We start from the raw sequence: 23872 nt of genomic DNA, 5'->3' as shown, positions 1-23872 counted from the left end.
TGAATAGGTAAGTACATTTATTTTTATTTTTTTTAATTGACAGGAATAATGTGTTTCTGGGACAAACTGGCCCCTTTGTCATATTCAAACCAACATTACAGATGACAGTTTTTTTTACAACAATTTAAAAAGTTAAAAAACACGCCCGGGAGAGGCTGGGACGTGGTGTCAATCATGTGACATTATTGGTTCCTTGAATGGAATCCATAGACATCATGCCATAGAAAGATTCAAAGGTGACATATATACATAGATTAATTAAATTAGTACATCAATCATTAAGATTAATCAAATAATCTATAACAATAAAAGGGCTTATGTTAACCCGGCTTCCAGTGCCTGAGATTCTGTCCCCACACGCAGGTATGAGTGCCGGGCTCCCTCACTCCTCCCCGCTGCTGCTGATTATGTGGAATCAGTGTACAATATGTTAACTAAATTCATCTTCATAGGAAACTGTAATCTGATTAAGTTCGGCCCAGAAACGTGTTATTCCTGTCAATAAAGAAACTATACTTACCTATTTATACATGTTTTTTTCATCCACTGAGACAAGCAGCACAACTTTTCCTGGATTTCTTGTAAATTTCAAAAATCAATAAAAATACACAATGAAAAAAGGGGAACACTTCCACAACAGAATTTCTAAGACATTTATTAAACTTCCAAAAACAACTTATAAAAGGCAAAATTAGTTGTAACTATGGTATTTCCAAGTGTTACATATGAGAAACGATGTTCTTGCTAGCAGGTTCTAGTTTCCTCTTAGTAATTCCGCAGCTGATGCAAGGATCACCACTGAAGACTGACAGAAGCTGTGAACTCATTCAGATTAACTACCCCTAAAAGAAACGTCTTGCTTTCACAGTACCGTCATTCAAGTGAATTATGTTGCACATATAACTGTTTTTATATCATGGTTTAATGTGAAATTCTTAAAGTGGCTTTCTGCAAAGTAACTGACAGACATTAATATTTGTTGGGTCTAACCAGGATTTGACAGATAGTAAGGGCTTTAGACATGTGCTCCAATTCTGTGTCACTATGCCAACACAGTGATGTCCATGCCAGCACAGTGGTAATGCAGCTCAACCTTCAAGCATGTGAGGGTGACTACAGTCCCATTGACAGGAGTTACAGATGAAGCCCTTCCTTTCTGGAGTCTGATGACCTTCTCCTTATCCCACTGGTTGGATCCTCAGCAATCATAAATTAAGGGCCTATCCTAAGAAAAGGTTTACAGTAGTAATTTTTAAAGTGCCATATCCTGAACCACAGTGAGAACTAGTTACCTTCTACTGGATAAGCTACATTTGGTGTGCCGTACAGATCTGAACCACATCTGCTATAAAATGCTTTTTATCCTCAGTTCTAGGACAAAGCACTTAAGGTGGTTAGATTGGTAGAACTACACAAATAGTATTTTGCCTTCTTTAAGAAGGGAAACATCATACTAGAAATGTTCATATTTCACAAAGACTTTTTAGACTTTGCACAGTGCATCCCTTCATCGCTCACTAAAGTCCACATAATCCACATTTCTGTAGGAGTTAATTTGTGAACAACCATTAGCCCTTTATACAAACATGGATCAAACGGATTAACCGGTTTGCGGATACCAAATGTTTTGAAGCCTGCATGAAACTGTGGAGTCACATTCATCTTTTCAAGGCACATGCCAACAAAAACGTCATCGATAGGAAAGAGTTCTGTGCTTTCAGCTGTGCTAAGGAGACGTTGGGTAGTCCTTCTGGACATTAGGTAGCCACCTCCTCCAGCATATAAAGGATAGTGACTCTCATTGTACATTTCATGTGGAATGAAGTATTTTATTTTAGTGTTCCTAATGGGAATTGCTTTGTTGATTACATCACCAACAAGAAGGTCATGTTCTGGATCCATCTCTTGAAGAAACTCTATAATATTGTACGTATTAATGAATACATCATCATCACCTTTCAGGACAAAACTGGTGTGGGCACATTCTTCTGTGAACCATCTCAAAAAATGAAGCTCCTTCAGTGTGAGGTTAAAAAAATTGTCCATAAAATTCCATTGGATGATATCATTGAATTCTTTGTTTTCATACGACAGGAGCTGGTCCAGTGATTGGGCTGGTACCCTGGCCTCAGTCTTGCCAAGCAAAAACACAAGTTTAATTTTCTTGCCTTCAATTTCCTGCCTTTTCCCCCAGGTATTTCTTATAGCAATCCTCCTATCGATATTAATAGGAAGAGACTTTATGGCCAGTAATAAAAAGGTATCTTTGCCACATTCCTTAGGCATGAGGAGAGTCGAAAAGTTCCTGCAATGTCTGTACATCAAGAATAAGCGATGCAGTTCAGGAAAGGTTGAGGAAGCATTAAGCACAGATACGTTTGGATAACATTGGATGACCTTTTTTGATGTGGGAGCCCAGAAGACAAATTCTTGTTTTGGGGTGTCTGTTTTTCTAGGGACAACAGGGTCAACTACTGTTTTAGTGTCTTTGTAAAAGTAGATAAAAATCCCAAAAACTGACATAAACAATGTATAGAGCACAAAACATCTCAGTCGTAGAACCATCTCTGTGTAGAGATTGTTTTTTTTCCTATAAAATGAACACATAAATAAGTAAAAAAAAGTTTATATAAACTTACAGAATGAAATGTCTATGGCTCTATTCACATCTGTGCTGTGGCTTCAGTTTATAAAATGGCGTCCGCTACTTTAATAAGCAATGCATGCAGTGAACAAAAACAGCAGTGCACAATATCTTTATATTTTAATAATGCAAACATTTTTGGTCATGGCAATGCCAATTATAATTTTTATATCTAAAATTGGGATGGGGTGATTAGAATTTTTCATATTTTTATATTTTGTTTGCTGGGACCCACTGTGCTTGGAAGGAGGGCATTAACATATTACTGCCTGCCACCAGTGTTTTAGCTATAATGGACAACAACTTTGAGGGTGGGTAAGGGCTTTGTTTTAAACTACAGTATACCATATACAGTTAAAGGGGTTCTCCGGGAATTAAGAAAATGAAAATACTTAAAACATTACTTTACTATGCATATATTCCCAAATACCTTTCATTAGTTATAATGGTTCATTTTGTCTAGGAAGCAATCATCAGGGGAAATAAAATGGCGGCCGTCCTATTAGTGCACTCAAAACCTGTCCTAATAACCCAGCAGGACAAGCTACTTCACAATACTGAGCTAAAGATCTGCCTCTCTGCTCTGCAACTTTAAAACTGGGATCTGAAGTCAGCTTCGGTACCTAGGTACTGAAGCAGACTTTGGATCCCAGTTTTAAAATGGTTTTCACCTTGAATAATCAATGTCCAAAGTTATTCAATAAAGTCTTGTGCGACTTCAGGGATAATGAATTTCACCTTGGCGGAGCCCATACATTTGAATACTGCACGGAGACAGATCTCCTTACAGCATTCAAAGTTTTGACCGAAGCGACTTCACGCAACACTAATCAATCTTTGACAAGCAGAGCAGAGAGGAGGATGAGGCAGCTCTTTAGCTCAGTGTTCTGAAGTAACTTGTCCTGCTGCGTGATTCGGACAGGTTTTGTGTGTATTAATAGGACAGCGGCCATTTTATTTCTCCCAATGATTACTCCCTAGACAAAACATGCCACTATAACTAATGAAATGTATTTTGGAATACATTTATAATAAAGTAACATTTCAGTATTTTCATTTTCTTAATTCCTGGAGAACCCCTTTAAAGACACAATTTAATAAAGCAGGAGAACAAAAAACCTTTTCTTAATACATCTTCGTAGCAAACGTCAGTTTTTCGGACTCCAAAGAGCTCCAAAAACCCTGAATACATATTGTCCATAGGAACAAAAATTTCAGTGTTGGTTTTGGGGGGAAAAAAAACCACCAGACAAAACAGGCGATTTTACTGTTGTTGTAGTGCAGCTTTAAAGGGAATCTGTCAGCACCTTTACATGTCTCAAAACTGCTCACACCACACTGTGAAACACACACCTAAAAAAAAGGTTCCTTTCTTAGGCTTTTCTTCATCTGTAGAGCTGCAAAAAAAAAAAACTTCAATGGTATATACAAATTAGGATCGCAAGTGCTCAGGGGTGGTGGCCATCGTTGCAAGTGCTCAGGCCCCGGCGTTACTGGTTGATAACGCCTCCCCGTTTAGCTGTTGGCCAGTGTAGTATTGCCCCATACAAAACCTACTGTGGGCAACGGCTTAGATTAACAGACTACACATGCACCACTTTTCGCACCAGTAAGAGGTGTCAGCTGTTTGAGACATGTAAAGTTCCTGACTGATTCCTTTTAAGATGCACCAAAACGTCTAGACCCATCCAAAAGATACGGCCAACTGGTTCTAGTTTTCTAACACAGTTTTAGAAGCCAAAATCAGGAATGGATCATAAAATGAGAGAAAGTATTACAGATAGATGCAACGTCAGTGTTTTGAATTCTCTCCTGATTTTGGCTACCAGAAACATGACTGTGTGGCTGTATCCTTAGAATGATCCCATCTGGTTGTATACATACCTCTTGCTCTAATACCGGTTTCTCATTGCTTTTCCCTTGTCCTGACTAGCAGGGGCAAATGTGCTAATCTGCAACAGAGCACACAGTGAAGTTTAGTGACTAATAATAATGGTTTTCAAGGCTCTAGCAGTAGTACTAGTACGCAACATTTAGTAGCACATTTGTCTAATCAATTAGATTATGATTTGGACAACCAAACCAGTTATCTACCGGTATATTAGGGGACACTGTCATAAATTCAGTCTTAACAAAATGATCTGATAAAGCTAGTTCTGTAAATAAATCGATAGGTCTGCCTTGAGTTGTCAGTCTAAAGCAACATCAGTTTTAAAAGGAGGTAATATGTTTTACAAAAAGAAACACTTTACACAACAAATGGCTATTTCCCACAGCCCCGTAGAGGATAACTGGAGCAGCACATGCTCGACCTGCAGCTTCATCAGGACAAGGGGTTCGAGACCCCACTCTTAGGATCAATGGGAGTTCCAGTGTTTGGCTTCCCACTATTACTGAACAAAACATATTACACAAAGACCAATATTACCATCATACGTTGACCATATAGTAGCAGATAATAGTGTTGCACAGGCATTCTGGACACTGTATATGTGTTAACAGTACAATCTGTTGACTTACGGTTGACAGACATTTTCTTCAATTGGATGTTCAAGATTTCTATCTTTTCCATCTGGCCTGGACCACCACGATGACTTTTTATGGCCATAACTTGTGTCTAGAGTTTGCAATAGAGATATCTTTGGATCTTCATTCTTCCAGCTTCTGCCCTACCTGTCCAGTACCTACACAATCCCCAATCTGTGCCTGTTGCTACTCCATCTGCCACTATTACTTAACCTACAGTATGGCAAGTGCCCACAAATATTGCATTTTATAAGTACAGTCCTGTACAGTCCTTGCAAGAAAATCATATTTAGCATGGCTGGATTTTAACAAGGTTCCAAGTAGAGCTTCAACATGCAACAAGAAGAAATGGGAGTGAGACAAAACCTTTTTTGAGCATTCAATTTAATGAAAACAACGAATAAACTGAAACAGGCTGTTTTTCAGCTGATCAAAAGTTTAGGACCACACCTCCAAAAAAAAATAAAAAAAACTAACCCCCCCCCCCCCTTCCCCCCCAAAACAGAAATCTAGCTTAGGGCTCTTTCACACTTGCGTTGTTGTGTTCCGGCATAGAGTTCCGTCGTCGGGGCTCTATGCCGGAAGAATCCTGATCAGGATTATCCCAATGCATTCTGAATGGAGAGAAATCCGTTCTGGATGCATTAGGGTGTCTTCAGTTCAGGACCGGAACGTTTTTTGGCCAGAGAAAATACCGCAGCATGCTGCGCTTTTTGCTCCAGTCAAAAATCCTGAACACTAGCCGCAAGGCCGGATCCGGAATTAATGCCCATTGAAAGGCATTAATCCGGATCCGGCCTTAAGCTAAACTTCGTTTCGGCGCATTACCAGATCCGACGTTTAGCTTTTTCTGAATGGTTACCATGGCTGCCAGGACGCTAAAGTCCTGTTTGCCATGGTAAAGTGTAGTGGGGAGCGGGGGAGCAGTATACTTACCATCCGTGCGGCTCCTGGGCCGCTTCAGAGTGACGTCAGGGCGCCCCACGCGCATGGATGACGTGCTCGCATGGATCACGTCATCCATGCGCATGGGGCGCTCTGACGTCATTCTGGAGCACCCCGGGAGCCGCACGGACTGTAAGTATACTGCTCCCCCGCTCCCCACTACTACTATGGCAGCCAGGACTTTAATAGCGTCCTGGGTGCCATAGTAACACTGAACGCATTTTGAAGACGAATCAGTCTTCAAATGCTTTCAGTTCACTTGCGGTGTTACGGATCCGGCGGGCACCTCCGGCAAATGGAGTGCACGACGGATCCGGACAACGCAAGTGTGAAAGAGGCCTTACAAACATGAACTCAGTAATGAGTAGCTCTGCCGTTATTGTTTATCACTTCAAAAATTTGTTTCGGCATGCTTGATGCAAGCGTTTCCATGAGGTGAGTGGGAACATTTCTCCAAGTGGTGAAGATGGCCGCACGAAGGCCATCTACTGTCTGGAACTGTTGTCCATTTTTGTAAACTTTCCTTGCCATCCATGCCCAAAGGTTCTTCTCAATTGGATTTAGATCAGGGGAACACGCAGGATGGGCCAAAAGAGTGATGTTATTCTCCTGGAAGAAGTCCCTTGTTCTGCGGGCATTGTGTACTGTAGCGTTGTCCTGTTGAAAAACCCAGTCGTTACCACACAGACGAGGGCCCTCAGTCATGAGGAATGCTCTCTGCAACATCTGGACATAGCCAGTGGCCGTTTGACGCCCCTGCACTTCCTGAAGCTCCATTGTTCCACTGAAGGAAAAAGCACCCCAGACCATTATGGTGCCCCCTCCGCTTGTCATGCCAGTAACGTTGAAAACCATCAGGACCATGAAGGTTACATTTTTTCTCATCAGAGAATAAAACTTTCTTCCACCTTTGAATGTCCCATGTTTGGTGCTCTCTTGCAAAGTCCAAACGAGCAGTTCTGTGGCGTTCAAGGAGACGAGGTCTTTGAAGACTTTTTTTGTTTTTGAAGCCCTTCAGTCTCAGATGCCGTCTGATGGTTATGGGGCTGCAGTCAGCACCAGTAAAGGCCTTAATTTGGGTCGAGGATCGTCCAGTGTCTTGACGAACAGCCAACTGGATCCTCCGGCTCAGTGCTGATGAAATTTTTTGGGGTCTTCCACTTGACTTTTGTTCCATAACCCTCAGGATCATTTAGGAAATTCCAAATGACTGTCTTACTGCATCCCACCTCAGCAGCGATGGCGTGCTGTGAGAGACCCTGCTTATGCAGTTCAACAACCCAACCATGTTCAAAAAGGGAGAGTTTTTTTGCCTTTACCATCACAACGTGTGACTACCTGACAGAAAATGACAATGAATCCACATCTTTGCACAGATTTGGCCTTTTAAAAGGCATGTGGTCTTAAAATTTGGATCAGCTGAAAAACAGCCTGTTTCAGTTTAATCGTTATTTTCAATTAATTGAATGCTCAAAAAATGTTTTCTCTCACTCTCATTTCTTCTTGTTGCATGTTGAAGCTCTACTTGGAACCTTGTTAAGATCCAACAATGTAAAATATGATTTTTTGCCATTTTTCAATTGATCCCAGAGTTAGGGCTCATGCATACAGCCATAAGTGTTTGCGGGCCGCAAAACGTGGAGCTGCAAAACACGGATCCTGGCTGTGTGCATGCTGCAATTTTCTTTAATTCAATAGAAAAGTTAATCCTTGTCCACAAAACGGACAAGAATAGGACATATCTTTTAAAGGGGGCTGCAGAACGGACATGCGGTTACCACACAGTGTGCAGTTTGCATCTTTTTTCGGTCCAATTGAAATGAATGGGCCTGCTTCCAATCCGCAAAAATTTTACCAGATGCGGACCAAACATACTGGTCTGCACAAGCCCTTAGAGAGAGATGGTCTCTCTTGTGATCTTCTAAAGTGCTGTTCCCTATCATGTACCTCCCCAGCTGCTGGGTCACATGCAGATTTTGAATGACTGGTGACCTCCTGCTTGAGTTGCTCATATTATAGTGTGCCTTTTATTGTGTCTGGGCATTGTTTTTGGTTTATCACCTCACCTTGCATTATCTGATGTTCTTGTTCAGTTTTGTGCGTCAGCCATGAATTAGACTTTAACCGTTTATAACGTAGTTAATACTCTCAATAAATGTGCATGCATTTTGTCATCATGGGTTGCTCAAAAAAACAATCAAACTTCAGCTAACCAGAATTTGAAATAGAAATTTAAGGAAGTAAAGTTGTTTTCCAGGGGAATAATTTATTTAATCTTTAAAAAGAGGGCAAAAATTTTTTTTTTTAAAAATTACTCACCTCCCTGATCCCCCGCCAGTGCTGTTCTGACGCATCTCCAGTTCTTGGGAGCCTGTTCAGCTAATCAATGGTCAGAGCGGTGAACTTCCTCAGTCAGTGACTGGCTGAATGTGCAGTCAAGCCAATTTCTGTGAAGTGGAGTGCAGCAGGGAGCGGAGCATTATGGGGATCATGACGTATTTTTGTCTCCTGGAAAAGAGTTTTGCAAGATCTGTGTGTAGCCCCAGCCTTAAGCCTCGTTCACATTTCTGTGACCATTTGATGTTCATGAAAGAGCATGTACAGGCCTCTCTTTTAGTGTTATTCTCATCTTATAAAGTGATGCTAAATCACTAGTACACCACCTTTCAATCAAGATTCCACTGAGGGACTGCACCTTGGCGTTCAAGTGAATAGGACAGAGCAGTCCCATTGAAGTGAATTTGGATGAGTTGTAATTACTCTGCTCACCGCTGCAATGCCGACTGTGAACGGGTAAACTGAAGAGAAGGCAGCGCTTGTACGAGTGCTGCGTTCTCTTCAAACAGCTGATCGTCGGGGATGCCAGAAGTCAATCCCCCGCCAATTTGATATTGATGAAACTATCCTGAAGATATGTCATCAATATAAAAAAGCAGAGAACCTCTTTAACAATATGCTATGCCTTTACAAAACAGGAATAACCCCTTTAATCCAGTCACAAATGTAACAAAGTTTCTGATGGATTTTTGGTAGCAGGTCGCATACAACTTCGTGTGGGTTTTTATAGCCAAATTACAGATCTACGTCACACAAAAGGTTTTGATCACATAACTTTTCTGAGACTTGCTGCTGCAAGGTCACCTCAGCCTAAAAGGGCTCCCGAAAATCAAAACTTATCTGATGTCTATTGATACTAAGGGTCCATTCACACGTCCGTATGTTTTTTTTTGCGGATCCGCAATGTGCATTCTGCATTTTGCGGACCGCACATCACCGGCACTCCCATAGAAAATGCCTTTTCTTGTCCGCAATTGCGGACAAGAATAGGACATGTTCTATTTTTTTTGCGGAACGGAAGTGGAGATACACAAATGCGGACTGCCCGTTCCGGCCCTATTGAAAATGAATGGGTCCGCACCTGTTCCGCAAAATTGCGGAACAGATGCGGACCCATTTTGCGGACGTGTGAATGGACCCTTAAGGTGGATTTACACTTCCTGATGTAAAAGCCGATTGTTGGGAAGGAAGTGTTCATCTGTGACAATATCTGCAGGTTTAGTGAAGGAGACTGATGCATTTACATGCAGCGATCTCCTTCACTGTATGAGGATGAAGAATGGCTATTGCAATCCTTCGTCCGCATACAGCTGAATTGTTTCTGGGCAGCAGATCGTTGTTTAGACAGCACACGATCTGCTGTCCACAAACGATAATTTGTGTGCCCGCACGAATGACAGAATCGCCTGATGAACTAGCGTTTAGTTCATTCATTAAGTATCAATGGCCTCTTTACAGAGGCAGATTGTCGGAAAAGAGCGTTTGCAGGTACATTCATTCCCAGTAATCTGCCTGAATATTGGGCAGGGTAAATCCACCTTAAATAGGTTGTCTGCTTTTTACGGTTGATCAGATCGGCGGGGGTCCAAATCCCAGACGATCAGTTATTTGAAGATAAGGCAGCGCTAGTATAATCGCTGCCTTCTCTGCTGTGTTTACCTGCTCACCGCATCAATTTCAGCGGTTTATGGCACAGCTGTCTGTTTAAGTTAATACTACAGAGCTGTCCCATAGAAGTGAATGGGGACGACATACTTGTAATTACACCTGCTTATCACTGCAATTGCTGCGGTGAGCAGGTAAATAGTGCAGATAAGGCAGCGCTCATACGAATGCTGCCTTCTCTTCAAACAACTAATCGTGGGGGTGCTGGGAGTCAGACCCCTGCCGATATGATATTGATGACCTATCCTCAAAAGAGCTTTTACAACAGTGGGCACCCACAACGTGTATTGGCTAGGACATACCAACACCCCCTAGCCATAAACCATGAAACACCGTTGGCTCCCAGGGTCCGTATGCAGGATAACGGATCTATTTGGATAATCGCCACATATGATGAAGCGCACTGTAAAGTGAGGGAGCTTCTGGCACGATATTGGGGTATCCTACATTCAAATCATGGACGTAATTTGAAGGATAGACTGGTTCACAGCCTTTACCAATCACCCCCAGCCACAACCTAGCTTAGCTCTAACCTTACAGGCACATTTTGTTGTGGGAAGTGTGTGGCATGTGACTCAATTTTGGTAGGCAACACCTTTAGGAGCACAACCGCACAAAACAGGTTTCAGATCAGATATTTTATTAATTGCAAGACTGTTGGGGTGATAGATCTAGCCACTTGCATATTCGGCAAACAATACATTGGCAAGACTATCTGAGAATTTAGACGTTATATCGGTGAACATCTCAACGACATCCGGAAATGATCGAATACTCCAATCGCACAACATGTGGCCACATTTCACCAGAACAATGTGGATGTGATTCAATTTAAGGATATCAAAAAGGTCACCCAGAGGGGGAAACCTTGATAAAAAAAATTGCTCCATAAATAAGCCCAATGAACATTCAGGTTGCGTACTGTACACGCTGATGGCCTGAATGAACACATTTCCTTTGTATGCTTTTTATGAGCACACACCGGCATTTGCTTTGAATCGCCCATCAATATTCTGGGTACAACATGAATCCTGATCTAGTTGTGTTCAGGACATTAATATGATTCTCCATGAACTTCTCACAGTTTTCAATTAGCATGCACTATTTTCCTTCACAAAATACTGAATGTGGCGATAGCTTGAATTGTTTCCTATATTTCTCTCAGGCTCTCAGCTAGCTGATTTATTCCTTCAAGGTGCTGATGCCATTTCCTGCATTTCAATACCACCAATAGATCCCTGCACTCATATCTGAGTGTATTGACCTGCTGAAGAAAACCAACGTAGGATACAGGGTTTGACAGCGTCGTTTCCGCACCTCTAACATCTTGAGTGGTTGGTTTGCGAGTTGGATTGGCACAACTGGTGGGGGGTACCTCTATTTAGCAAGCTGAATTTGGCAGCCGCTTCATGGCCACACAAGCGCCAGTGCCACTGCCTCATCGCTCAAGGTGGATGGCCATTTATGTTTGTCTCTCACCTTGTGGTTTCCCCGCTCGTGATGAGCCCTTAACTGGCGAAGCACGTAGAGGCGGGAAGGGGGGGGGGGGGGGGGTTAAACAAACAGCGAGATTGAGATTAGTGACATGGTAGCAGTGCTTGTTCTATAATAGGCTCATCCTATTGTTGAAGTATAGGTCCCATACTAATAATGTACACTATGTTAGTGGATTAGTAAAGACGAAACAGTCTATCCTCTAGTAAAAGGGTCAAGCGAGTAGCAGCTACTTTGCCCAGTATTTAGTGGTGTCACATAGCACAACTGCTCTAACGTCATATCTTAGGTTAGCTGGTGCAACTTCACCATACACTTGACATTTTTTTCTATATCATATACTCCTATGGGTACTGCTGCAATAAAAGTACACATTGTGTTCAAATAGCCTTATGATTACAAATATTGAAGTAATCAGTTGATACAAAAAAGAGCTTTATATTGACACACTGTGTTCAGCTATGCTTATTGGCAGCAGTATATCACTAGCTTGTTTCAGCTGGGGGTGTATGCATAACAATTTCGATGTGGATATGTCATTCAATTGTGGTAATATAGATATCCCACCGAAACCCTCAGCAATTTTTCTGCCTGATAGATCCGGTTATCCGGGCCAAGTTCCTGCCATATTTTTAATAAGTTTAAATTTGTATCGAATTGAATTTTTTTTAAATTCGCTTATCTCTAATTATTTTGCGGCGAATCACAAAAAAAAACAAAAAACAAAAAAACAAACACACACTGTTTCCTGGCTGCAGAGAGCCTTTATAGTGGTGTAGAACACAGTGCCTTGCAGTAACACGCATAGGGAGTATGCTGTGGTAGTGAAACAATACTGTGAGTCAATATAACAAGCAGATGACAGGCGTCGCTTTTAGAATCACTGAACACTTCACTTATTTGGGCAGCAGCATGAGGAGACCATAGCGTGGCAAAATGACAGCGTGGAGGTGGCAGAAGCAGCATCAGGAGGCCACAAGTCATCCCTCTGCCGAATGGCGACAATTCGGCTGTCACTATGCAAGCAAGTGAGCATGCATCGGGCCATTAGTGCAAGTGACTCGGAGGGACTCCCTGCCTCTATCTCCACTACATACTGCCACAGTGTGTCAGGGTCCTCTGCCTAGTCTTCCTCATCGCCCTGTAACTCCTCTGGCTGCTCCTCATCTCCTGTCAACCTGTGTAGAAAAACCACCCATTTCGCTACACATTGCTTGTGCTCCAATGTCCTCCTCCTCCTCCTCTGCCCCCACAAGGCTCATGTGGCCATGAGATCTAGGCGCCACGTCTCCAGTCCCCTGACCAGGCAGATTTACCAGCATCTATTCCAGGGCATGAAGCAGTGGAATAACGTTGTTCAAACCCCTAGTCCTGGCGACTGACAATTAACGTGGCCTCCTCATAGGGCCTGAGCAAACGCCTGGTGTCACGCATGAGCTGCCACTGGCTGACATCGAAGTTACACAGGGGAGTGTCCGCTTGGATCAAGAAGAAATCGTTTATGGCCTCTCTGTTCGTATAGTCGGTCAAACATATGAAGGGTAGAATTCCAACGGGTGGAAACGTCGCATATCAGCCCATGTTGGGGGATGCCGTTCTGCCGCTGAAGCTCAAAGAGAGCGTGTGCTTTGTGGTGTATGAGTGGCTGAAGTACATGCAAAGATTCCTGGCCATTTTTAGGACGTCTTGCAGATGGGTGGAAAACTTCAGGAACCGCTTGACAACTAGATTGAACACGTGTGCCATGCAGGGCGCATGGCTCAGCCCTCCTTGACGCAGCGCCGACACCATGTTCTTCCAGTTGTCTGTCCTCAACGGTCTCTGGGTCAGGAGCCTGACCGCTCACAACACCAGCTCCCACGTCACTCTCCTTATCACTACTTGCCCACCTACCGGAGGAAGCGGCGGATTTGTCCTCCACATCTTGGCTGGCCAGTAGCTGCTGACTGTCCTCTAGTAGCTCGTCCTCGCTGTATAGTAGAGCTGAGCCCACAGTATATAATACTTCTCTGGCTGAGGGAACAGAAAAGGACAGAGGGAGGTTGAAGAAACAGGGTCTGCTCCTGGGCCATGCCAACCACGGGTGGTCTCTGACGAACCCACTGACTCTTGGCTGGGGTTGTATGATGTCACTTGGGATGAAGTGGATGACCAAGTCAACCATTCAAGAACTGCTGGGTTGCTGGTGAAGACACGACCGCTAGATGACACCGGGAGCTCAGGCCTCTAGCTGCTACTCCTGCTGCCACGTGCCCTTACTCTGCTGCGACCTGTGCACCAGAAACATTTTTAAGCCTCTGCCACTCCCCTGTGCAGGACCTGGCACTTATCTGTCTGACATACTGTTAGATCAAATAAATAAAAAAGGAAATTAAAACACCCCAAAAAAGTCTGTAATTTTCTCACTTCACCACACAACCGCTAATAAGCCCTTATTTTTTCCCCACTTATACACACCCCACAAAAGGGCTTTAGAAAATATAACTGCACCGCTGAACGACAAATAGGCCCTTATTTTTTTCCACTTATACACGCCACAAAAAGCTTTAGAACATATAACTACACCTGTTCTGCCTCTCCAATCTAAGCATTGAAAGTGTGATCTCTGTAACTTACAGTTGTGATGAGATAGCGGTAACCATCAAACTTAGTTGAATTGGCTGACAGTGACTCGATCCAAAAGACACCTTGCAGATCGTGAAGAAGTTTATTCCAAACTATGCAGATCATACACTGATGAACAAATGGATGGGTCAAAAAATCATGCTGTGAGCAGCTAACAGAATACATGTGGCTGAGATGAAGAGTGAAGCAAGAATGCAAAGCAGGGAGGGGAGGAGACTATACAGAGAGGACAGCACTTGCACCCCAATAACAAGAACGGTTTGCTGGAATTACAGAGCTGTATAATGCCAATTTGGGTCCCCAGTCAGTGCAGCAAGGTGTAATAGGATTGTTCCTATTACCCAGGCTGTAAACTCCCTACTGAACCCTGTTCTGGTTTAATGCTGTGTAATAATTCCTCCCTATCCTTTCCCTACACTTCTAATGCGCTTTCCCTGAACTGCTATTGAGCAAAATATATACGTTTTCAAGTCTTTCCTAGCACTGTCCCTAGCACCTGCTGACATCTCTCCCTGCACTAAGTACACTGAAAAATGGCTGAATCCAAGATGGCTGAGGCTATTTATAGAGCTGTGACACCACAGGGCTGGCTGTATGCATGGCATTGTGAGTGATCCCTCGTTCCCAGAGTTCTTTGCTCCATGTCCTAACACATGCAGCAGCCATTTTTAAAAAATGTGATTCGTTACCACGTAGCGTGAGGAAATTCGGAGGCAAATTGAATTTTTTATGAAATTCAGATCGAATTCCACTTTGTCAACTTTGATTCGCTCATCTCTAGTTATAATCAAAATTGTTTTGCTTCTTAACCATTCCTGTAGACAGTAAATTATTATTTTTAAGGGGGACGTAAACATTCATTATTCTTGTTCATTTATAAGTTTTTGAATGGTCTGAATCCATAAGATTTTTTCCTGATTGTATGTAGGTACACGTTTTACAAGGGTGGCTGCGGCATGCATAGAAGCCTGTATGTTGTAACCAGGTAGTATTCCTGCATGCGGTTTTCCAAGTCACTAAGGCCTCATGCACACAGCCGTTGTTTTGGCCCGCATCCGAGCCGCAGTTCACTCCGTGTGCTGTCCGCATCCGTTGCTCCGTTATGTGGTCCGCAAAAAAATAAAAAATAACCTGTCCTATTCCTGTCCGCGCTTTGCGGACAAGAATAGGCAGTTAAATTAAAGGCTGTTCGTGCCATTCCGCAATTTGCGGAATGCACACGGACGCCATCCGTGTTTTGCGCAAAACAAACAACGGTCGTGTGCATGAGGCCTTAGTGCTACATTTTGTCCCAATGTTGGTGCTTTTCTGTAGACTATTTTACAACCTTCCGCCAGAATATGTTGCAACGTATTCTCTATGAGGAAAGTAGGTAAATATTTATAAACCAAAGTTCGTATTTGAAAAAAAAAAAAAATAGTGGGCTGTATTGTGATGCGAAACTTGGCATGAAAGTGTTATTTTAATATTTTTTGGTTAACAATTGACTCTGTGGCTTTTGATTAACTTGTGCCTCCGCTGTACTTAACATCCATTTAGGGTATGCCCTTTGTGACAATCTTTGGTGAATAATATGAGTTTCTTGTTGGTACAGAGCTTCCGTACGGCAATTGAGCTTCACGCGTGTCAATTCACCCACTGCGATTGCTTTTAAAGTGTAATGTGGATGGTTAGTTCTGCCATGTAAAATTGTATTTCCTGGAGTGGGTTTGGTGGTGGCTAGGGATGAGCGAATCTACTTTGGATGAAACATCCAAAATAGATTTGCATAAATCTTCGTTCTAATACCATACGGAGCAGGAGCTCCGTACAGTATTAGAATGTATTGGTTCCGATGAGCCGAAGTTATTGCTACCACTTGGAACTGAACCCGAGTTCGGGAAATGTTTTTTTACAGTACAAATTAAGTTATTGCACGAAGTCTCGCGAGCCTTCACGAAGCAATAACTTCGGCTCATCGGAGCCAATACATTCTAATACGAATCAACTTCGGATGTTTCATCGGAAGTTGATTCGCTCATTCCTAGTGGGGGTGTAACGTTATACTTCCCTACTTCGTGAGATTTCCCTACCCTCGTCACTTCTGGTCGCACTGGACATGACGTGAGGAGGTGTGCAGCGCAGGCGCACAACGACGGGTTAAGGAAATTTCACAGCAAAGCGCGCATGCGCCGGGAGCCTGCAGCGCTGCGCAGGCGCACAACGACGGGTTAGGGAAATTTCACAGCAGAGTGCACATGCACCGGGAGCCTCACCGGTGGTTAGGGTAGGGAAAAATGATGGGCCAGTGCGCAGGTGCGGTGATCGGATGGATGTTCTCAGCTGGACACCGGCCGACACTGTGCATGCGCGGGGAGCCTCACCAGCGGTTAGGGTAGGGAAAATGCACTGGCCCGCCTGCGCACTGGCCCATAATTTTTCCCTACCCTAACCGCCGGCGAGGCTCCCGGCGCATGCGCACTCTGCTGTGAAATTTCCCTAACCCGTTGTTGTGCGCCTGCGCGGCGCTGCACACATCCTCCTGGTCGCACTGGACATGACATAAGGATGTGTGCAGCGCCGCGCAGGCGCACAACAACGGGTTAGGGAAATTTCACAGCAGAGTGCACATGCACCGGGAGCCTCACCGGTGGTTAGGGTAGGGAAAAATGATGGGCCAGTGCGGTGATCGGATGGATGTTCTCAGCTGGACACCGGCCGACACTGCGCATGCGCGGGGAGCCTCACCAGCGGTTAGGGTAGGGAAAAAGCACTGGCCCGCCTGCGCACTGGCCCATAATTTTTCCCTACCCTAACCGCCGGCGAGGCTCCCGGCGCATGCGCACTCTGCTGTGAAATTTCCCTAACCCGTTGTTGTGCGCCTGCGCGGCGCTGCACACATCCTCATGTCATGTCCAGTGCGACCAGAAGTGAGGAGGGTAGGGAAATCTCACGAAGTAGGGAAGTATAACGTTACAGGGGCAATAGTTAGATTATTGATTCCCATCAATTTTAAATCCAAAAATACAATTTCTTCTTTGTGCACTGAATAGATAAATTTAAGATGTTTGGCAGATACAGCGATGATCTGCTATTTATTTCACAGGGAGATGTGTCTGCCAAATCATCTTTTGTGTCGTATTTAAATGACAATTGTTACAATCTTAAATTTACCCATCCAATTGCAGTACGGAAGCTCGGTACCAACAAGAAACACATTCTCGATATGGAGTCCTTAGGATTCCTTTTGTATTTCTGGAACATACCGGACTTTTTAGACAGACTCCCTATCCTTGGTCTTCCCTTCCCTCTCCACTCCCCTTCCTTCCCCCTCTCCTTTTCTCTTATTGTCCCCCTTTATTTTTTTGTTCTTTCTTGTTAGTTCTTTTGCATTGTTTATACTTCATATGCTCATTGGTTAGTCTCATATTACATCAATGTTTAGTACCTTGTGTTGAGATACCTTTAAAGGGTTTCTGTCACCCCGCAAAACTCATTTATTTTTTTTTGGATAGTTAGATTCCTCATAGTGCGATATAGCAGAATATAATGCTCTTACTTACTTTCATGCGGCCGATTCTTTATAAAACAAACTTTTATAATATGTAAATGAGGGCTCTACCAGCAAGTAGGGCGTCTACTTGCTGGTAGCTGCTGCAGAAATCCGCCCCCTCGCCGTGTTGATTGACAGGGCCAGCCGGGATCTCCTCCTCCGGCCGGCCCTGTCAGTAATTCAAAAATCGCGCGCCTCGCGTCATTCGGCGCAGGCGCTCTGAGATGAGGAAGCTCGTATCCTCAGCACTCCCTCAGTGTGCCTGCGCCAATGACGTCTTCTCTTTCGGTGATGTCATCTGCGCAGGCGCACTGAGGGAGTGCTGAGGATACGAGCCTCCTCATCTCAGAGCGCCTGCGCCGAATGACGCGAGGCGCGCGATTTTTGAATTACTGACAGGGCCGGCCGGAGGAGGAGATCCCGGCTGGCCCTGTCAATCAACACGGCGAGGGGGCGGATTTCTGCAGCAGCTACCAGCAAGTAGACGCCCTACTTGCTGGTAGAGCCCTCATTTACATATTATAAAACTTCTTACTTACTTTCATGCAGCCGATTCTTTATAAAACGACTATTATATTCTCCTATATCGCGCTATGAGGAATCTAACTATCCAAAAAAAAAAAAAAAAAAAGAGTTTTGTGGGGTGACAGAAACCCTTTAATTCTACGTGGCATTGATTCAACAAGGTGCTGATAGCATTCTTTAGAAATGTTGGCCCATATTGATAGGATAGCATCTTGCAGTTGATGGAGATTTGAGGGATGCACATCCAGGGCACGAAGCTCCCGTTCCACCACATCCCAAAGATGCTCTATTGGGTTGAGATCTGGTGACTGTGGGGGCCATTTTAGTACAGTGAACTCATTGTCATGTTCAAGAAACCAATTTGAAATGATTCGAGCTTTGTGACATGGTGCATTATCCTGCTGGAAGTAGCCATCAGAGAATGGATACATGTTCTCATTCTGTTTACGCCAAATTCGGACTCTACCATTTCAACGTCAACAGAAATCGAGACTCATCAGACCAGGTAACATTTTTCGAGTCTTCAACAGTCCAGTTTTGGAGAGCTCGTGCAAATTGTAGCCTCTTTTTCCTATTTGTAGTGGAGATGAGTGGTACCCGGTGGGGTCTTCTGCTGTTGTAGCCCATCCGCCTCAAGGTTGTGCGTGCTGTGGCTTCACAAATGCTTTGCTGCATACCTCGGTTGTAACGAGTGGTTATTTCAGTCAACGTTGCTCTTCTATCAGCTTGAATCAGTCGGCCCATTCTCCTCTGACCTCTAGCATCCACAAGGCATTTTTGCCCACAGGACTGCCGCATACTGGATGTTTTTCCCTTCTCACATCATTCTTTGTAAAACCTAGAAATGGTTGTGCGGGAAAATCCCAGTAACTGAGCAGATTGTGAAATACTCAGACCGGCCCGTCTGGCACCAACAACCATGCCACGCTCAAAATTGCTTAAGTCACCTTTCTTTCCCATTCTGACATTCAGTTTGGAGTTCAGGAGATTGTCTTGACCAGGACCACACCCCTAAATGCATTGAAGCAACTGCCATGTGATTGGTTGACTAGATAATTGCATTAATGAGAAATAGAACAGGTGTTCCTAATAATTCTTTAGGTGAGTGTATATTGGCATGGTATTAGTACATGGTTCCGTTTTTGAGATATTATATATATATATATATATATATATATTATATATATATACATATACACACATACATTCATTTAAAGCATGGTTGAAGTGTTTGTTGCCGGCATATACATGGTTAATCTCTGCTGTGATTTAATTTCATCACATGTGTAGCTCACCTACTCCACAGCCTCTTCCTCCACCTGTATACCACAGCTTTAGGCCTCTTGCACACGAACGTTGTGCCTCCGTTCCGTGCATTGGGGACCGCAATTTGCGGTCCCCAATGCACGAGCAACATCCTTGCGGCGGCCGGGACGGATCGAGACCCATTCGACTTGAATGGATCCGTGATCCGTCCGCATCGCAAAAAAATAGAACAAGTTCTATTTTTTTTGCAGTGCAGAGCCACGGACAGAAACACCAGGGTTCTGATCCGTGCGTCCGTTCCGCATCTCCGTGATGTCAGCATCCGGAGTGCACACGGACCGGTGCCAGTGTATTGCCGACCCGCCATATGCGGCCCGCAATACGGGCACACAACGTTCGTGTGCATGAGGCCTTAGTCAGTATATTTTATTCTATGACCAAGACCTGAATTGGTCGAAACGCATCAGATTATGGAAATCACTCATTCATTCTTTTCATAGACTATGTGAGGCCAAACCTCCTCCCGCTAATCCCCACCCGGCAGCAACCCCAGTGTAAAGGGAATATAAAAGACCAAAAAAAAAAAAGCCTTAATAAATGACCCCCATTCACTTGAGTAAATGGGTCTGCAAGAAAAACAGACTGCATAAGGACGCCATCCATATGCAGTCCACTTATAACTCATCTACCGGCCAGAACACCGACAAGTTTAGCATTGCTTATCTAAAAGTGTCCTAACTTTGGAAAGCGCCTGTGATGTCCTCAGGGCTCTCAGCTGGGCAGTCTGTGAATCGCTGGCATACACCACTTGCCAGGGCTGACAGGATATCTGCAGCGTTTGGCTTCATTGCGGAAATCCTGACACAAAGATGTCACCTCAGGCCGGAGCTTGTCACCATATATTGAGAGCTGGTTCAGTTCTCAGGTATTCGACCACAACAAATGAATATTAAAAGGAGTTTTCTCACTAAGACACCACTTTTGAAAAAGGCTTCTGGCTTCTCTAACCATGGTTGCCCAGTTGTAACCCCTGGAGGAAGCAACACCCGACGATATATCCGTCCTGCAGCAGCCACATCAGGGGAAATGTACCAGTATAAGTCGGCCATTGAAAACTGACCTAATAATTATTCCCGATCCCGTGGACAGGGAATAACTTCAAACAACCGGAATACCCCTTTAAGGTGCATTTACACCAGGCAAGGTGAAGCTGATTGTCAAGAAGAAAGAGTTCCTTCCCGACACTCAGCTGCTTGTTAAGAGAAGGTGAAGTGCTGCATTAACGTGCAGCGATCACCTCCACAGTCTGGGAAGCAGCGAAGGCTGCTGCTGTCTCTCATCCCCATACAGAATCATCGGCATTGGGCAGCAGAGAGCTATTCAGACAGCTCAATCTGCTGCCCGGGAACGATGATTGAGGTGTGAACACCTCCGATCAGTTTACCTGATGATTGAATGTTTCACTCGTTCATGGGTGATTGGCGACGCCTTTAGTCAGGCAGACTATTGGGAATGGACATTCATAGGAAAGTTTGTTACCGATATTAAAGCCGGTTCACACACAGCTTTTGATGCAGTTTTTTGAGCCAAAAACAGAAGCCGGTTAGAAGGGAATGAGAAATATAAAAGAAGGATTAATACTTCTCCTTCCTGATGGATCCACCTCTGGCTTTGGAGCAAAAACTGCCATAAAAAGTGGAGTGTGACCCCAAGAAGGACCAAGGATGCAGCCAGCATTTACACTAGGTTTTTCTTATAAAATGGGCGATTCCCACAGGGGTTTGTCATTCACGTTTCCGGGAAGACTGCATAACAATCCACATCTATAATCCAGTAGTGTGAGAAGACCTAGTGACAACCCCTGAGGGAGCTGTAATAGAAGGCAAACTGGTTGTCACCCTATTGTCATACATAGATATTATAAACTACCCAATGTAACATTTCTTATACCTTTTAGAGAATGCTTTTTGGGTGCAATTATGTATACATACATGCCCTACACACACACACACACACGCAGTATACATACATGCCCTACACACACAGTATACATACATGCCCTACACACACACACGCAGTATACATACATGCCCTACACACACAGTATACATACATGCCCTACACACACACACACAGTATACATACATGCCCTACACACACACACACGCAGTATACATACATGCCCTACACACACACACACGCAGTATACATACATGCCCTACACACACACACAGTATACATACATGCCCTACACACACACACAGTATACATACATGCCCTACACACACACACAGTATACATACATGCCCTACACACACACACAGTATACATACATGCCCTACACACACACACACAGTATACATACATGCCCTACACACACACACACACACACGCAGTATACATACATGCCCTACACACACACACACACACACGCAGTATACATACATGCCCTACACACACACACACACACACGCAGTATACATACATGCCCTACACACACACACACACACACACACGCAGTATACATACATGCCCTACACACACACACGCACACACACACACGCAGTATACATACATGCCCTACACACACACACGCAGTATACATACATGCCCTACACACACACACACACACGCAGTATACATACATGCCCTACACACACACACACACACACACGCAGTATACATACATGCCCTACACACACACACACACACACGCAGTATACATACATGCCCTACACACACACACACACACGCAGTATACATACATGCCCTACACACACACACACACGCAGTATACATACATGCCCTACACACACACACACACACACGCAGTATACATACATGCCCTACACACACACACACACACACGCAGTATACATACATGCCCTACACACACACACACACGCAGTATACATACATGCCCTACACACACACACACACACACACGCAGTATACATACATGCCCTACACACACACACACGCAGTATACATACATGCCCTACACACACACACACACGCAGTATACATACATGCCCTACACACACACACACACGCAGTATACATACATGCCCTACACACACACACACACGCAGTATACATACATGCCCTACACACACACACACGCAGTATACATACATGCCCTACACACACACACGCAGTATACATACATGCCCTACACACACACACACACACACACGCAGTATACATACATGCCCTACACACACACACACACGCAGTATACATACATGCCCTACACACACACACACACGCAGTATACATACATGCCCTATACACACACACGCACATGCAGTATACATACCCTACACACACACACATGCAGTATACATACATGCCCTATACACACACATGCAGTATACATACATGCCCTATACACACACACACACACACATGCAGTATACATACATGCCCTATACACACACATGCAGTATACATACATGCCCTATACACATACATGCCCTATACATACATACCCTATACACATACATGCCCTATACACACACACATACAGTGATCTATAAGGCATCTGCACAGGCACTCGCCCGGCTCACACTGCACCGTTACCTGTAGTCCCGGGCAGGCCGCCAGCTCCTGCTGCTCTCACTCCCGTGCCCAGCCGCTGTATGAGCCGGGCTCAGGCGGTGCCCGTTGTCCCAGTAACGCAGCTCCCAGAGCGGGCTATGAGCGGAGGCTGCATCCTCTGCGGCTTCCTCGCATGTCAGTGTCCTGGTGTGTGAGGAGAAGGAGCACTTCCCAGGAGGGGGCTGCCTGGTTCCTAGATAGCAGTCACTATGGAGGGAGAACGCTGAGCCGGGTGTGCTGTGTACACAGCCGGCTGTTAGCTCTGTTTAACCCTGCACTCCCCGGCGCTGGGCCCGTCCCTTTGTATCGATAAATAGCGGCTCCTAGCAACCCCCGACCGCCCCAGAATCAGGGCGCAGCACAAAGAAGCTGCGGGTCTTTCTGAGCGGGAGCTTCCTGTCTTGCATGTTAAAAGGCAGAGGGCGACCACCTGTCACAGGGCGCGCGCTATGGCATGCTACACCAGGACTCCGAGCCTTTCTCCCTCACTTTCCTGCCCATTGCACTGGAAAGGGCTCCACACACTGGTGTGTTCGGGTCAGGGGTTCTGGTATCAGAATACTAATTGGACCTCTTGTGGACAACCCCTTTAGGCCACCTGGCGCCTGCACATGAGTGTGAGTGAGCGATCCGAGGCCGCCTGCACATGAGTGTGAGTGAGCGATCCGAAGCCGCCCGCACATGAGTGTGAGTGAGCGACCCGAGGCCGCCCG

The 23872-nt window shown here is 44.6% G+C and overlaps 1 protein-coding gene across 10 annotated transcripts; it reads right to left on the bottom strand.

Annotated features, from left to right (window-relative positions):
* Nucleotides 1–622: 622 nt before the first annotated feature.
* B3GNT4 (UDP-GlcNAc:betaGal beta-1,3-N-acetylglucosaminyltransferase 4) lies at nucleotides 623–23662 on the bottom strand. Of its 10 annotated transcripts, none has more exons than XM_040416150.1 (4): nucleotides 23136–23662; nucleotides 4529–4596; nucleotides 3998–4041; nucleotides 623–2590 (listed from the first exon to the last, which is right to left on the bottom strand). In XM_040416150.1, exon 4 carries the CDS (start codon nucleotides 2563–2565, stop codon nucleotides 1471–1473), a length of 1095 nt encoding a protein of 364 aa, XP_040272084.1. In that variant the 5' UTR covers nucleotides 2566–2590; nucleotides 3998–4041; nucleotides 4529–4596; nucleotides 23136–23662; the 3' UTR covers nucleotides 623–1470. The 10 variants fall into 10 exon arrangements, 9 of the variants coding, with proteins under 9 accessions (XP_040272084.1, XP_040272080.1, XP_040272082.1 ...); XM_040416146.1 differs by having other exon boundaries at nucleotides 23142–23662; XM_040416148.1 differs by having other exon boundaries at nucleotides 623–2593; nucleotides 4000–4041; nucleotides 23142–23662.
* Nucleotides 23663–23872: the final 210 nt, after the last annotated feature.

This window comes from Bufo bufo, chromosome 2 (assembly GCF_905171765.1).
Source record: "Bufo bufo chromosome 2, aBufBuf1.1, whole genome shotgun sequence".
NCBI classification, from domain to species: domain Eukaryota; kingdom Metazoa; phylum Chordata; class Amphibia; order Anura; family Bufonidae; genus Bufo; species Bufo bufo.
The sequence above is the reverse complement of the archived record's forward strand: the minus strand, read 5'-3'. Positions and strand labels throughout refer to the sequence as shown.

What these genes read in the sequence shown, in the direction of transcription:
- B3GNT4 (XM_040416150.1), bottom strand. Translation starts at nt 2,565, where the DNA reads ATGGTTCTACGACTGAGATGTTTTGTGCTCTATACATTGTTTATGTCA.